This window comes from Oncorhynchus masou, chromosome 29 (genome assembly GCF_036934945.1).
Source record: "Oncorhynchus masou masou isolate Uvic2021 chromosome 29, UVic_Omas_1.1, whole genome shotgun sequence".
Lineage (NCBI taxonomy): Eukaryota > Metazoa > Chordata > Actinopteri > Salmoniformes > Salmonidae > Oncorhynchus > Oncorhynchus masou.
The window spans coordinates 35,852,068-35,867,982 of NC_088240.1; the positions used below are offsets into that span (position 1 = coordinate 35,852,068).

Below are 15,915 nucleotides of genomic sequence, written 5' to 3' on the forward strand. Positions count from 1 at the left end.
CTCCTCATATTCAGGCTCTGAACTTCCAGGGGCGTCTCAAGTTCCTCCATGCTCAGAGCATGCTGGGGGATGACGGGACACGCAGCCAGCCCAACCTGGGCCTGTTCACCATCGCCACCCCTGTCCAAAACCCGTCCATTTTGGAGATCAGAACTAAGACAATCTTCTTCCAGACCAAACACAAGCTCGACTTCACCCCCATGGGTGTTGATGCCAGGTAACTCTAAAGGCCTGAAACTAGTTCTCACTGGGTCCCAAAATGTTGGAAGCTTTGGCCTACATTTAGGAAAGATGTATGATAGTATTTAACCTGTGCCTTGATCAAATGTATGACTTTTTTTTCATTATTGTCACAATTTCACTTATATATTCAACATGTTTGAGGGATGACTTCACAGGTGAACATGTGTTATGTGCTGTACTTTCCACTAATGCTCATATGGTGTGCCCTGTCTTGTCATCTCTCTACAGGGGGAAGGTTGTCCTGGGCTACTCAGAGATGGAGTTGTGTATGAGAGGCTCTGGTTATCAGTTCATCCATGCAGCTGATATGATGTACTGCGCAGACAACCATGTCAGAAGTAGGTTTTCTTCATCCTTTATAATAACTCTTTATTCGTTTGATCAATATTTTTTGCAGATTTATCTAATGCTATGAATCTTCTTCTTTCAGTGATTAAGACAGGAGAGAGTGGTCTGACCACGTTCAGACTGCTTCAGAAGACTGGGTGCTGGGTCTGGGTCCAGGCCAATGCCAGGCTCATCTACAAAGGAGGAAGACCTGACTTCATCATCGCACGCCAGAGAGCTTTGCTGTGAGTTATCTGCAATATGTCTGTATCATAATTTTTTATTGTTTCTCAAAATATATGATTGCATATTCATTAATTCAGTCATTCATACATATGATACAGTAATTCCGAGGGAGAGGAGCATTTACACCAGAGGAAGATGCAGCTGCCCTTCAGCTTCACCACCGGGGAGGCCCTGCTGTACGAGACCGGCCCCACTCTGGATGCCACTGAGTTCCAAACCAACTCCCCAAAAATCCGCAAGGTGGAGTCTCTGGACCCCCAGTCTCTGCTGGGCTCCTTACTGAAGCAAGATGAGTCCGTCTACACCCAGCCCCAGGAGCCTCAGCTACCCATAGACCAGGCATTCATGGACAGCCGAGCGCTCACCAATGTGGCCTGTAACTCCTGGCAGAGTAGCATGGAGCCCCAGGGGCCCGACGGGGATGATGATGGTGACGGCCCCAGTGAGGTGAAGCAGAAGGCGGCGGTGGTGGCCATGATAGACGCCCTGGAGAAGATGGCACGAGATGGGGACCTGTGTGAGACGCTGCAGGGGCTGGACGTGGACGCGGCCGAGCTGATGGAGTGGGAGAGTGCCCTCCTCAGGCTGAGCCAGGAATCCAACGGGACTGGGGGCGGGGATACCTCCCCGGAGCTGGATGACATCATGACCAATGACATCTTCTCTTACGTGGAGGAAGCCTTGTTCAAGGAGAGCAGCGAGGGGAGCGGTAACCAGCCCAACTGCTCCATTATGGTCAACAACAACCCTAACCTAAACCTGTTCACAGAGGTGTTTAACAACAACAACCAGGATGGACCATTCACAGGAATGGTCAGCCCTACAGGTGTAGGACAGTGCAAGCCCGGGTTGCGTGACAGCCGCAGCTTTATCCATAATGGCTCCCCAGTGAACAGTCTAAATGGTCAGGTAACAGGCAATGGACCAGATGGTTTGACAGGACAGAACCAGGCAGGACCACACCAGGTGTTCAACAGCACCCAGAGGCTCTCCCACTTTGGCCCCCAGATCCCTCAGATGGACCTGAACATCCCCACCCTGCAGCAGCTACAGCTCAATGACATCTTCGCCCCCTCTCTGGAGCTCCCCGAGCTCAGTATCCCACACAGCTCAGGCCAGAACGGGGCTGTTACGTTTTGCACCAACATGACTGGATCCTGTGCTCAGGCACCAAACAACCACATGGGAAGCCCTCAGGGTATCACTGGCCGGGTCCACTCTAACCAGCCACCTCCACAGGTTTTCACTCATAATGGCTTGCCAGCTACAATGGCACCAAACGGACCACAACAGATCTCTGTTCCGCAGTCCAACCATGTAGCACCTAGTCTGGTGGATGGCTGGGCATCCATGATTCCCAGTAATGCCTTTGTTTCACCCCAGATTGAATCTAGCAATCTCAATCTATCTAATCCCCTTCCAACTGCTTGCCTTCAGGGAAACAGTGCACCATTTCAGTCACTCAAAATCCAGAGAGTTCAGCAGTGGCCCCAGAACCAGCAGCAGCTTCCACCCCCAGCCAGCACAATACAGAATGGAATAATGGCAAATGGACACACATTCATCCCTGACTGTCACAGTCAAGACACAGAGACACAAAGAGTCCCTCTCACAGGCCTTTGGCCACAGAACCCCAACAGACTGTACCACCAAACTCAGCATGGGGGATTGGCCAATGGCCAGCCTGCTCCATCCAGTAGCTGCATGTTTGAGAACATCTCACCCCCACTACCTAATGGAAACAGCCACGTGGATGGCACCAGGCTGGCCCCCACGTTGTCTGTATGCCAGAGTAGGATGGTGGACCCCCAGGACCAGAGTCCTCCACAGGGCTCTTGCTACTTCCAGTGGGGCCCCAGTGAGCCGGTGGTGGGCACGTCAGCCGTCATCCAGGACAGCGCCAGCACCAGCCCCCCGTCTCGCCCGCTGGTGGCCAACATAACCACACCTGAGGGCCTACTGGCCATGCAGCAGTACCTGGCTGGATGCAGCGGAGTCGGACAGACACAGGTAACTAAGCACCCACTCGTCCTCTGCTGCTACTGTTATGGATGGAGCAGTGATTTATTTCCTTACTCAGGGCCCTAAATAGTTATGAATTAATTTCTTGATAGGAATCATTTTTACTTTATGATATGAAACTTTATGAAACAAGCCAGGCATCTGATTCTATCTTTTGTCATACTTTTTCCCCAACAGATTCCAAGCCTCCCTGTTATAGACAGCAATGGAATATTCTCTTTACCACCCCTTATAAATGGATCCATGTGCTTTACAGAGCACAACCAAATCAACTATTGCAACTTCTAAACATGCGTCACATTACCTTACGAGGTACAAATGGCAGACAGAGAGAGGAAGCCATCCATGAATCTATTCATCCTTCCATGAATCTATTCATCCTTCCATCTGTACGCTTTCATAGACAACCCTCTGCCTTAAGAGAGGTCTCAGTGAGGGTGTTGTGAAGACAAGCCATCCCCTCATCATGTGTGGTCAAACACACCATCCCATCTCCCCATATCAGTGTTTGCAGTAAATACAAGGACTCCTTTAAATACCCTTTGTCACTTCTGTCAGCAATGGAACAAAAAGTGGCAACTTCAAATTGAACTGGTTTCCTTTGTGTTTTTGCATCGTCTTCTGTTTTGTTTTGCCGATGCCGTGCCTTTGTTTTTATTACCGTGAAACAACAATTTCTGTCACAACTTGTTTGTTTAATTGCCTTCAATGATATGAATGAAGTATGAATCCTCACTAGTGCATTTGGCTGCCGTTATAATAGCTGGCGCTACATGGCTTTTTAAGGTCATGACCAACTCCCAAAGTGATATTCTCATGAAGCAAGCCGTATTCATTTTTTTCTTCTCCAAACGTTTGTTTCTTGTGCACTTACATTATAGTCGGATGGTGATAGGACACCATTCAAGTTTCCACTCATGGGAAAACAAAACAAAATACTAATGTTGTACACAGAAATAAAGTCATAACAAACATTTTTGTATGGAGTGTAAATACAGAAATTGAATCTATATTCTTATATCAAGACATTATGTGAAACGATGTGAGTGCACTTGTGTTTGTGACTGTGATGAATATGACTATGTTTACAGCGTGTGTGTGCAAAGGCGCTCGTGTGTGTTTGTGTTCTCTTGTTCTGGAGAGTGAATGAAGCAGTGTACAAATGTCCCGTGGAACTCAGTTGGTAGAGCATGGCACTTGCAACGCCAGGGTTGTGGGTTTGATTCCCAAGGGGGACCAGTATGAAAATGTATGGACTCAATACTGTAAGTCGCTCTGGACAAGAGCATCTGCTAAATTACTCAAATGTAAATGTACTAATAGACATTCTGAGGAAAAGATGATGTATTTCATTGAAATGTCTGCGTTGGTTGCAGAGTAGGCAGTATGACGAACCATGCAAGGCATGTGCTTTCAGATGGTACCCCTTGTAATGCTATTGGTATCCAAATGTCATTACAGTTTGACAATACTCTGATGCAGTATGTCGATAATGTTATATCAGTAGTAGTAAACCCTTTGTTTGTTTTTCTTTGCTTTTGTTTTATTTTGGTATTATCTAAACTTCACTAAGCCATACGCTAACTTCTTATGGTCATAATATAAAACTGTGGAGGGATGCGGGCCCTAATGCTGCATCTATAAGAGACGCAGAAGCCCTATAAGGACTAGTATAGTAACCATAGTTACTACAGACATGGGACTAGAAGTCGAACTTCCCACGAGGCTGCCATGATGACTCCGCATATTCAACAAATGGAACTCCATGTCAGTCAATGATTGACAGAAAGATGGCAGATCCTCCCAATTTAAATGTCCCCTGACACTGAAGGCTCCCGTCATCACTCATCTCTTGTCTCCCTCAGAGGGCTCTGAGACTAAATCAATATGGCCACCCACCTTTCATTTCCTTTGACCTACTTCCTCATTCTGCTCATATGACAGGGCAAGATAGATGAGAGGAATATGGAGGAAACTAAACCCGGCTAACAAGAGGGCCTCTCCTGCCAAACTGCTCTCACCATTTCAGCTCGCTCAGCTCAGTAAGGCAGAGGAAAGTACATATAGTAAAGGGAGCTATTCTATGTATTGGGTATATTCACATTTAGCTTTGGCTTTTAAAATTGTATTTAGTAATTGTTCTTGTTGCTTTAACCAGCTGATATACAAGCTTTCAAATTGCCTGCCTTGAAATGTTGATAAAGTTTCTTGTATCAAAGCTTATATAAAAGAAAGGGAAGGGTATGCTATACAGCATACTGTATATTAGCCCTGAGCCATGTAGCTATTCTTTAAGCGCACTCTTCAACAGTCTTCAACATCAGGCAGTTGCAGAGTTCAGCATCAATATATTATGAATATTTACATTTTTGCATTTGTTGGTTGTATGTTTGTTTATTTGTATGTTTTGTTATTATGTCTAGTGGCCTTACAACATCAGTTAGACAGGTATTCTCTTTGTAAGCCTTTATTTCCACAGAAATATATAATTTAGTGTAGTTCACTTGTATTTAGCCAAGTATAGTGTATGCAATGTATTGATAATTACCAACTTACTTGTTACCATTTATTTCTTAATTGTACAATTCAATTTCATATTAAAAATAATCCTAATAATTTACTGCTGTGTTACTTGGTCATTGTTAAAGTGTAATACTCCTGTTAGCCACTGGAGGGGGCATCTCTTCACTGTTGACTGAATAACAATCATCTCACTGGCCTATGTAAACAGTGCAATGAGAAGACTCATGACTCATGTTGAGGATTTCCACTAGGGAATGGGGATACCTAGTCAGGCGCTCAATTGAATGCATTCAACCAAAATTTTATCTAGCCCCTCTGAATCAGAGAGGTGCGGGGGGGGGGGGGCTGCCTTTATCAACGTCATCAATGCCCGGGGAGCAGTTTTGGGGGTTGACTGCCTTACTTACTCAAGGGCAGAACGGCAGATTTTTCCACCGAGCTGTCTCTGGGATTTGAACCAATGACCTTCCAGTTACTGGCCCACTAGGCTATCTGCCGCTATAGTACAGCCACAAAAATGGCCTATATCGTAGAAAAATGTGTTTTTTTGTCTTAATTTTATGTTTGAGTTAGGCATAAGGTTAGCAGTGTGGCTACGGTTAGGGTTAAGGTTAGGGTTAAGTTTAAAATACAATTTTAAGAAGATACGCGGGATTTAGGACATTGTGGCTGTAATAACTAGTGATGACCTGTGCTTAGAGCTAAAACAAATCTAGACTGAGCTAGAGGAAAGTTAGGACACAAACTGTGGCGCCCAACAGATTCCTTAAATGCTCTGACAAACAGACAGACCAACGCTTTAAAAACACAGATGTTAAATCAACTGTAACTGAAGGTGTTCCTGAATAATAATAAAACATCTAAGCAAATGTTACCATTGACTAAACAAATTAAATTAGAAATATCTGTTACAACCATAAATAGACATGAAAGAACCTGGCCCTATTGATGAATGGCAAACTTCAATCACTCACAGACAAGTACTGTATCTGCCAACAAATGATACGTCTTTGCACCATTCTCATTGAGTCTGCATTATGACATCATTATCACCTCTCAACCCCACTCTGCGCATCCAAAGTACCTCTTTCTGGATCTGCATCAGTTGAACTTGCCCCGAAACCCCTTCTATCCTCAATCAGTGAATTAGTCTTGCTATAGTTTTATAATAATGGGATCAGGGCTGTTGCACAGTGGCAGGCAGAGACCAGAGAGACAGAGACGGCTGGGTTTGATGTGGTTTCCATGCCCCTGCAGCCACAGGTTGGCACACAGCAACGTCAATCATAACCTACCATGCTGCCCGGCCCAGCCCGCAGGCACAACTCACATAAAAGCCCTGGCGCAGACTCTGACTATTACTTAGTCATTAATCATAGAGAGAGGGAGAGTGGGCATTCTTCACAAACAGATCCCCCTGATTCACCGAGTCACTATAGGACATAAGAAGTTTCACTACGTTTTCTTCTCATTTGTCTTCTCATTTACTTGTGCACATTGAGGGATGTGCACTCAAAGGAACAGACAGTACAGGGTTCCTGTATGTTAACAATCACACACACACAGTGCATGGATACACAGGGTTACATGCGCTATAGTATTTTCACCAAAGTATCCCACAGAACTACAGAAATAAATGTCCCACATTTGATTATCTCAGATTAATTTGCTCCAGCAGAGAAAATGGATTGTTTGAAGGTAACTCGAGCTACCCATAAAGAAAACTCCAGTGCTCTACTTAAATGAAAGGATTAAGGCAAAGGAAAAGAGAGAAATCCAAATTTACAATCAGCTGTGCATAATATTATACTCTCACGCAAGCTATTTTGTTTGCCAACCACTCATCAGGAATTCTCTCTTTTTTCTATTTTCTTTACAGTGGACTTTGCTAGTTTTGGAGACTGTACAAGAAAGAAAAAAGGATTACATATTTTTTTAAGAGTTGTGGTTTTGAAAGTGATCATTTTTCTACTGCAGCTACATTCCTTGCGGATATCATTGAGTTTGGGGAATTTAAGACGTGATTTCACATCCGAATTTATAAAGGTTTTCAATGGCGTAATGTCTTAAACAAAATGCTCTCCTGCTGATACAGCATGTTGCATGTCTCAGTTTATGAATATGGGATAATCTATAGTTACAGAACATGTGCTTTCTACAAGATTTGGGAATAAGAACTGCAGGAGGCTAGACTTTATCTATTGAAATTTTGTTGTCTTTTTTTATAGCAACAGTCATACATTTGAAATTGTGTGCATTTATTCAACGGGTGGGTCTAAACCTGAATGCTGATTGGCTAAAACCAGCCGATGTCTATTCCACAAATTTCCACCAGCTAAATCTATGAGATTAAAATGCCTATTTACTCTGTTCCATCTGACTGTCGGGTGGAGACAGACAGGCAGCGTTTCTCAACCAGTTGAAATCATGAATGAGCTGTCATACTTTTTATGGGTATATACAAAGAAATTTCAATTGAAAGAAGGTCAAACGAAAGTGCAGCTGGTTTTCCGTCTTTCCAGTTTCGGTTTGAAATTATTGTGTTAGCTGTGTTGTTGGCTAGCTCCTCCGAACAGTGTCCTGACAAGTGAGCACATTTTCTATGCCAGGCGAAATCGCGCATCATTAAACTCATTGTTATGGATGTATCCAAATAAATGTCTAGAAAATAGCTTAAACAGATGCAAATACAGCTACTTTTCTATTATTCTGGCCGCACTTTGACGTGACTGTAAATTAGTCGTGGTTGGCTAGCTAGCAAGGGATAAGAACGTTGCCGGCCAGTATGGCGATGGAACATTTAGAACGAATGACCAGAGATAAGGAAAAAAAGACTAAACGACTGGATCGCGTCTCTAGCAACCGAACTGATAAAACGAATAATCGTCCGAACTGATAAAACAAATCGTCCGTGCAGCACGAGCGTCAATACCTTATCCCTGCTATTTCATTACAATATAGTAAAATCTAACAGATAAAGTTATTTTTTTCTAATAAAATACCACTTGTGCAATGGAGACACGTCACGCAATTTAAAAGGAGAACCAACTATTTTAAATAGTTTTCTACTCGACATCCAGTGGGTTTTGACAATGCAAGTGGTCCTTTGTAGCTTAGTTGGTAGAGCATGGCACTTGTAACGTGTGGGTTTGATTCCACCCATACGTAAAATGTATGCATGCATAACTGTAAATCACTTTGGATAAAAGTGTCTGCTAAATGGCATAATCATTATATACATTGGAAATCCCACTTGTTCCGCTTCATTTGGGTGTTCACTCACTCAGACAGATTTTATAACACTTTTATAAGGTAACACATCTCTACAAGCATTATATGACATTCAAAAGATCTTCATGAATGTTTATAATGCAGTGCTCATGAGGGTGTTATACATTGCTTATGAATGTATTACAGTTTAAATGATCCCAGCCTAGATAAGTGCATTTACAATCACTTCCAAGTGAGTAAAGTTGTCACGGATTCTTCTGTTGAAGAAGAGGCGGACCAAAACGCAGCGTGGTTATTGTGATACATCTTTAATGACGATGATAAATTAACAATATACAAAACAAGAAATGTGAAAAACCGAAAGCAGCCCTATCTGGTGTAACAAACACAAAGACAGGAACAGACAAACAAGACATCCAACATAGAATGCCCACTCAGATCACACCCTGACCAAACAAAACATAGAACATACCAAACTATGGTCAGGGTGTGACAGTACCCCCCCCCCCCAAGGTGCGGACTCCGGCCGCAAAACCTGAACCTATTGGGGAGGGTCTGGGTGGGCATCTGTCCGCGGTGGCGGCTCTGGTGCTGGACGTGGCCCCCACTTCACCATAGTCTTAGTCCGTCCCATTGTCCGCTTCCGTGGCCTCCTAACCACGGCGACCCTTGTAAATGAACCCACTGGACTGAGGGGCAGCTCGGAACAGAGGGGCAGCTCGGGACAGAGGGGCAGCTCGGGACTGAGGGGCAGCTCGGGACTGAGGGGCAGCTCGGGACTGAGGGGCAGCTCGGGACTGAGGGGCAGCTCGGGACTGAGGGGCTCTGGTGCCTCTGGACTGAGGGGCTCTGACGCCTCTGGACTGAGGGGCTCTGGCGCCTCTGGACTGAGGGGCGGGAGCTCTGGCAGCGCCGGACAGGCGGGAGACTCCGGCCGCGCTGGAGAGGAGGAAGGCTCTAGCAGCGCTGGACAGGCGGGACGCACTATAGGCCTGATGCGTGGTGCCGGCACTGGTGGTACTGGGCCGAGGACACGCACCTCAGGACGAGTGCGGGGAGGAGAAACAGGGAGTACTGGGCTCTGGACACGGACAGGAAGCCTGGTGCGGGGGGCTGCCACCGGAGGGCAGGTGTGTGTAGGTGGCACCGGATAGACCGGACCGTGCAGGCGCACTGGAGCTCTTGAGCACTGCCTGTCCAACCTTACCTGGTTGAATGCTCCCGGTCGCCCTGCCAGTGCAGCGAGGTGGAATAGCCTGCACTGGGCTATGCAGGCGCACCGGGGAAACCATGCGCAGGCTGGTGCCATGTAAGCCGGCCCAAGGAGACGCACTGGAGACCAGATGCGTAGAGCCGGCTTCATGGCACTTGGCTCGATGCCCACTCTAGCCTGGGCCGATACGCGGAGCTGGTATGTACCGCACCAGGCTATGCACCCGCACTGGGGACACCGTGCGCTCCACAGCATAACAAGGTGCCTGCCCGGTCTCTCTCGCCCCCCGGTAAGCACAGAAAGTTGGCGCAGGTCTCCTACCTGGCTTCGCCACACTTCCTGTGTGCCCCCCCTCCCAATACATTTTTGGGACTGCCTCTCGGGCTTCCTTGCCAGCCGTGTTCGCTTCGCCAACCTCATTCTCCTGTAACCTTCCTCGCACTGCTCCATCGAATCCCAGGCGGGCTCCGGCACTCCCTGGGTCGACCGCCCACCTGTCTACCTCCTCCCAAGTTTTGTAGTCCAGATTCTGCTCCCATGTCCCGAAATCCTGACATCGCTGTTGCTGTTGCCCGTTACCACTCCGCTTGGTCATGTTGTGGTGGGTGATTCTGTCACGGGATTCTTCTGTTGAAGGAGAGGCGGACCAAAACGCAGCGTGGTTATTGTGATACATCTTTAATGAAGATGATAAATTAACAATATACAAAACAAGAAATGTGAAAAACCGAAAACAGCTGGTGTAACAAACACAAAGACAGGAACAGACAAACAAGACATCCAACATAGAATGCCCACTCAGATCACACCCTGACCAAACAAAACATAGAACATACAAAGCAAACTATGGTCAGGGTGTGACAAAAGTATCTTGGGACTGTGGCTAGCGGTGCAACCAGAAGGCTGGAAGTTCATTTCCATTGGGTAGCTAAAAGATAGTCCACATACATTTAATTATTAGGACCTTTATACTCACCAGATTTACCAGATCTCTACGTACTCTATCATATAAATATATCTGTACAAAGCCAGTGTCTATCGTTTTGCAGTAGCTTGGTTGTAGTTCAACTAAATTAAAATAAAAGTAGTGTTTTCAGTTGTTAAGTTTTGTTGTTGTTGCCATGTAACAGTCTAGCTAACTACTGGAACTAAGCAGTACTTTTTTGTTGTTGCAAAAAATACAATAAAATAGGTGAAGTAGGCACTCATTTCCTTTCATTTTGGGCATTAAACCTGCCTAATTCTCAATTTAAACATAATTTTTGTGTTTAATAAGCTATATGACTCCAAAGTGATCTATTTTTGCAATTTGTAGTCGATGACTTTTCGGATTTTACATATGACAATTTTTCACAAAGTAGTTTGGATGTAGTAAACTACTTTTTAAAAGTAACTTTAGTTCATTAAGCTATATTTTCCTTAAGAGCAGCTTTAGTGTATTTTATCTTCTTCCAGTGTGAAGTAATTGGTAGCTTGGTAAACTATATTTTCAGAATAGCTTCCCAACACTGCATGATGGTTATCACAGTGCAAAATGTTAACCTTTATGAACCATTCACAGCTTTGGAATAAGGTGCAGAGCAGACACAAAATCACAAATTTGACACCTCCCTCAGACACAATAACACATTGAGTATTGTATTCACTACCAAGTGTACTCACTTAGCCAAAAAGCCCTTTGCAGCTAGCACACAAAAAAAGAGACACAGCTTGAATTTTTTTCTTTGGTCCTGCTGGGATCTGAGTGAGCATGGAAAACACATTCACAGCTGTGGTAGTGAAGAGAGGAGGAGAGAAGGGGAAAGGAGGCGATGGCCCCTGGGACTGGTTGTGTCTAAACAAACACACAACATCTCTCTGGCTGGCCTGGCAGAAACACTCATCATGGCCCATGGGATTTCTGCTATCCATTTGGCTTGGTGTTTTGTGTTTCAGAGCAAACAAACAAATGAACTGACAAACAACTAAACAAAACTGCCAGGTCCCCACTCATTGAATACAAGAAGAGTGAAAGCAGGGAAGATGAACAATGCCACCAGTCATCATATTTGGTCTGCTCTGAGCAGTGGTGGGACTGACAGTTGACATTTTGAAATGCTCGTGAGAATTGCGGGTTGGTTGTAGTTGATATTTATTTTTTATAGTATAAGTGGTTTCCAACAACAAACAAAATGTCCCAAACCATACCCATTTTGTACTATTTTCATCTCGTTTAGCATATTATGCACACTGCTACATTTTGGTACAACTACACAGAATGTACAATTCCCCAAAAGCCATGAAAAAATCATAAACAACATATTTGGGGTGCAGGCTCAATGATATGTATGGAGAGCTACCAGCCACTAACTGCTTTGTACTGAGAATCAAAAGGCTTTGCTCTACATACGTGATTCTATATGTGTCTCTCTCATCTTCACGTAGCACAGGACATATAGGCCCTGCTCTCTCAGCATGGGGATTGCCAGTCACATGACTCCATGTACGCATGTTCATAGATTTATTTTGTGAAAGCATTCACTTGAGCCTGCCTGTGTACATGTTGTTAAGATTATGGGAAGCTCAGCTGCTTTCCAGCAGTAAAAGATTTTATTAGACCTTGACCTAGACAGACACAGTTCCCGTGCTATTACAAGCATACCTATAAATGAAAACAACAACAAAAAGCAATCAGATTAATCATGAATCTATATGCAAAGAAGTAGGCCTGTGTTTGGATTTTGTTACATATCAGCAGGTATGTAGACATTTTTATGAATCAAATGTATGCTATGGCACAAAAGTGTAGAAATGTGGACACATTTTTTTTTAATGCATTGCATCTCAACACCATGGCTATGCTAAACCATTAATTTAGAATAGCATGGTTTCATTATTTAAAAGTCTAACCTCTGACCCAAATACAGCAAAGGCCACTTAGGCTCCACTCTCTCATCTCCACTCTGATTGGACGAAACAGGCCGCTCAGGAACGCGCAAACATTGACGTGGTTGCTTGTGTTTCCAGGAGATTTTCTCATAATGCACCCGCAGACCTCTCTTGCTTGCCTCATGCCTATTGCGCGTGCCCGCCTAAATCTGTGCCCCAGACCCTAGCAGGGTGATGCGCGTGCCCGAACCTGACTCGATAATTGGGTATAGCGGAAGTTTAGCATTGGACTAATAGAATATATAAAATATCCTAACAACCTTGTTCGATTATTATCAGTGTAAAATATGAAAAACATGTCTGGGAAATCATTGGAAAGGTGCATAGAAGGTGCATGGGAAAGGATTAACCCTTTCTAAATGCACTGGCACTGCACATCAAGATCACCATTCCGCTAGACGAGGATAATAATTACTGGGGTTGTATATTGGTTTGAAGCATTGTTTTGCAGACCAATTAAGCTTGTCGATGGATTATAAACAGCATTGCAACTTTAATACATTTTATCAATTTTAACGGAGGCAGTCTGGATGGCAATCTGAGCGCGCAACGATGCCATGCATCACCATGCATTTATAGAAATTTGAATTATTCTCCCATCTCTGGATCAGCGCACAGTTAAATGAGAAAATATAAACTAAAAGTAGCACTGTTTGTTGTTTTTCGTTTAGATGTGGTTGGCCTCTCGCGAATGTGTTTACGTTCTTCATCTGAAGGATTAGTATAACAACATTTCTTGTGGGCTATATGTAGCTCGAAGGCAACTGTACGCTAATATAATTTTTGGGAGATTCATCGGGCTTGCAATACAGCCACATCATGTATGCTGGACGTAAAAGGAGAAAACCAGTCCAGAGAGCGTAAGTACATTGTATTTCTATGAATTGAAAAGTAAACAGAAATAGCGTAATGTTCTTAAACCCTGCACCCATACCAGCTATACTCTTTTAGTGCCCGTTGTAAGTAGGCCATCCCATGACAGCTCGAAATAGATGTCAATTTGTCATCAAGTGTGCAAATTTAAATAGCATATTTTAACCTGAGTTAAATTGATAAGTCGATGGCACACGACAGGACAAATAAACAACTTTTAGTGCGCCCTACAGGACAGTGTCAGAAAGGCCTCGACCAGGCACTCACATTGTATAACAGTTTGTTTGACTATACGAGTATTCATTTGTTACAGAATATATAGGCTACCATAAATCAATCGTACAACATTTTCTGGATATCTAATGTGATCGTAATTCGATATTTAATTCGATTTCCCAGTAAGCTTAAAGTAGCATGCTCTCGAACGTTTCACTTGTCTTCATAAATGATTGTTTTTGCATTTGTTATTTTATGTCAACAATGTCTTTCGTTGGTTCTGGGTAAAAATGTTTGATGGAAACGAATCGGACAATGTCCAATGTTTGTGATGGAGGTACAGATGCATAAGGCAAGAACTTTCAGATATTTAAGAGCACTTGCACCTGCTGGAATTCCTCATTGAAATAGAACCATTCATGCGTCAAAATGCACTGTGCAAATTCATACAACAAAAGGCTTTTTACTATTGTTACATTTCCATTTATAGCCTGTGTATTATTATTTTTGAAATAAGCCTATTTAGTAATTTACTAATTTAATATGGAAAATTGGTCTAACATGAATATAGGCCTAACATCTGTTTACATACATACATCTTTGTTGAACCAACATTGTTTGTTGTGAGTGGAGAACGTGTTGCTGTTCATGGTACAATGCCTGCAGTGCGTTCAATGCTCTTTATTGAAATTATTTGTTAAAGCATGAGTGGGTTGTTGGAGCGCTATACATGATAAGTCAAAGTGTATTAACAATTTAAAAAACATTGTGTCATTCACACATGGAAATTAATGTTTTGTATTTTCCTTATGTGTTTTCATAATTTTAATGTTTCTCTAAGACATTTTTTTTTAATTATTTGAATGATTTATTGATTTCTACAAAATGATCATTTGTAAAAATATTGATAATGCTAATAATTGTTAATAATGCCCTAATAAGGAACAACCATCATTATAATTTATCAGAAGACCTACCTAGAATTTTCTGTAAAACTTTTACATTTCAATGAATGGTTTCTTCTCTCTCAGGGTGAAACAGCCCCCATCAGAAGGGGCCAAGTCGAACCCCTCCAAGCGCCACCGGGACCGTCTAAATGGAGAGCTGGAGAGGCTGGCCAGCCTTCTGCCCTTCCCAGAGGAGGTCACCACCAGCCTGGACAAACTCTCCATCCTCCGCCTAAGTGTCAGCTACCTCCGGGCCAAGAACTTCTTCACTGGTAAGAAGTAGTCCACAAAGAACGCCCTTATTACTCTTGAACTATTGATTGAATAGGGCCCTTAGTTTGAGGTCCTCAATCGAGTGCTTTCTGTGTAGACATAAGGATGCTCCTTGGATGCAAACAGGGGGCCACTGATCCCTCACTTTGTACCGAACAAGGGCACATTACCATAGCACAGGGCTACTACAGCATGTAGCTAAAGCCTATACTAAAAATATGCTCTACTTAAACAGCATCAGAGCAGAGAGCTGACAGAGCAGTTAGCCTGAGCCCCTTTCAGCATCCCTGTGCTGCCTTGCTGTCTTGCCTGTACACTAAGTAGTTGAACAGAGCAGTAATTGCTGTGCATCGTCATGGGAAGCACTGTGTGGAGCCACTGTGGCTTTGTAAACCTCGTCATTCATGCTCCCATCCCTAGAACTGTTATGAAGATGTCAAAACAATAAAGCTCCTGAGTCTCTCATGTGGCCTGTGTTTCCCGATGCCTTCAAAGCACATATCAGCTGTGATGTGGAAGGAAAGAGTCCCAGCTGGAGCAGCAGCCATCACATTGTTTCATCCTGGAGAAGAAGAAGGGGCCTCAATATTTCATAGAGGCCCGTAACTCTGCCTGTATTTGGAGTTAAGGATGGAAGAGAAAGCAGGGTCTCCATTAAAAACCGAGAAGTGTGTGTGAGGGAACAAAAGAATTGCATGCAAGGAGGACGGATTTGTATTTTTTCTCTCCTATGTTGTGAGGGAAAGACACTGTTATTTAGGCAGTGATCTTTTAAAGGGAATGCTGCAATGCGGGCGTTGGATGTACTCAAAGCATTAATAATTGAGAGAAATCTCAGAGTTTAAAGAATTTATGAAATGGAGGAAGAGCAAT

General features: G+C 43.7%; 2 protein-coding genes across 2 annotated transcripts in view; both read left to right on the forward strand.

Annotated features, from left to right (window-relative positions):
* LOC135519414 (aryl hydrocarbon receptor-like) overlaps positions 1-5,458 on the forward strand; it is a 46,706-nt gene extending 41,248 nt beyond the window's left edge. Inside the window, exons 7-11 of the mRNA XM_064944627.1 lie at positions 15-217; positions 472-581; positions 674-815; positions 915-2,826; positions 3,016-5,458. Coding sequence (XP_064800699.1) covers positions 15-217; positions 472-581; positions 674-815; positions 915-2,826; positions 3,016-3,126 — 2,478 coding nt within the window. The 3' untranslated portion in view covers positions 3,127-5,458. The remainder of the gene's footprint in view (positions 1-14; positions 218-471; positions 582-673; positions 816-914; positions 2,827-3,015) is intronic.
* A 7,359-nt stretch (positions 5,459-12,817) lies between these two features.
* Positions 12,818-15,915, forward strand: part of LOC135519416 (aryl hydrocarbon receptor-like) — a 57,000-nt gene continuing 53,902 nt past the window's right edge. Inside the window, 2 exon segments of the mRNA XM_064944628.1 lie at positions 12,818-13,593; positions 14,854-15,041. Coding sequence (XP_064800700.1) covers positions 13,553-13,593; positions 14,854-15,041 — 229 coding nt within the window. The 5' untranslated portion in view covers positions 12,818-13,552.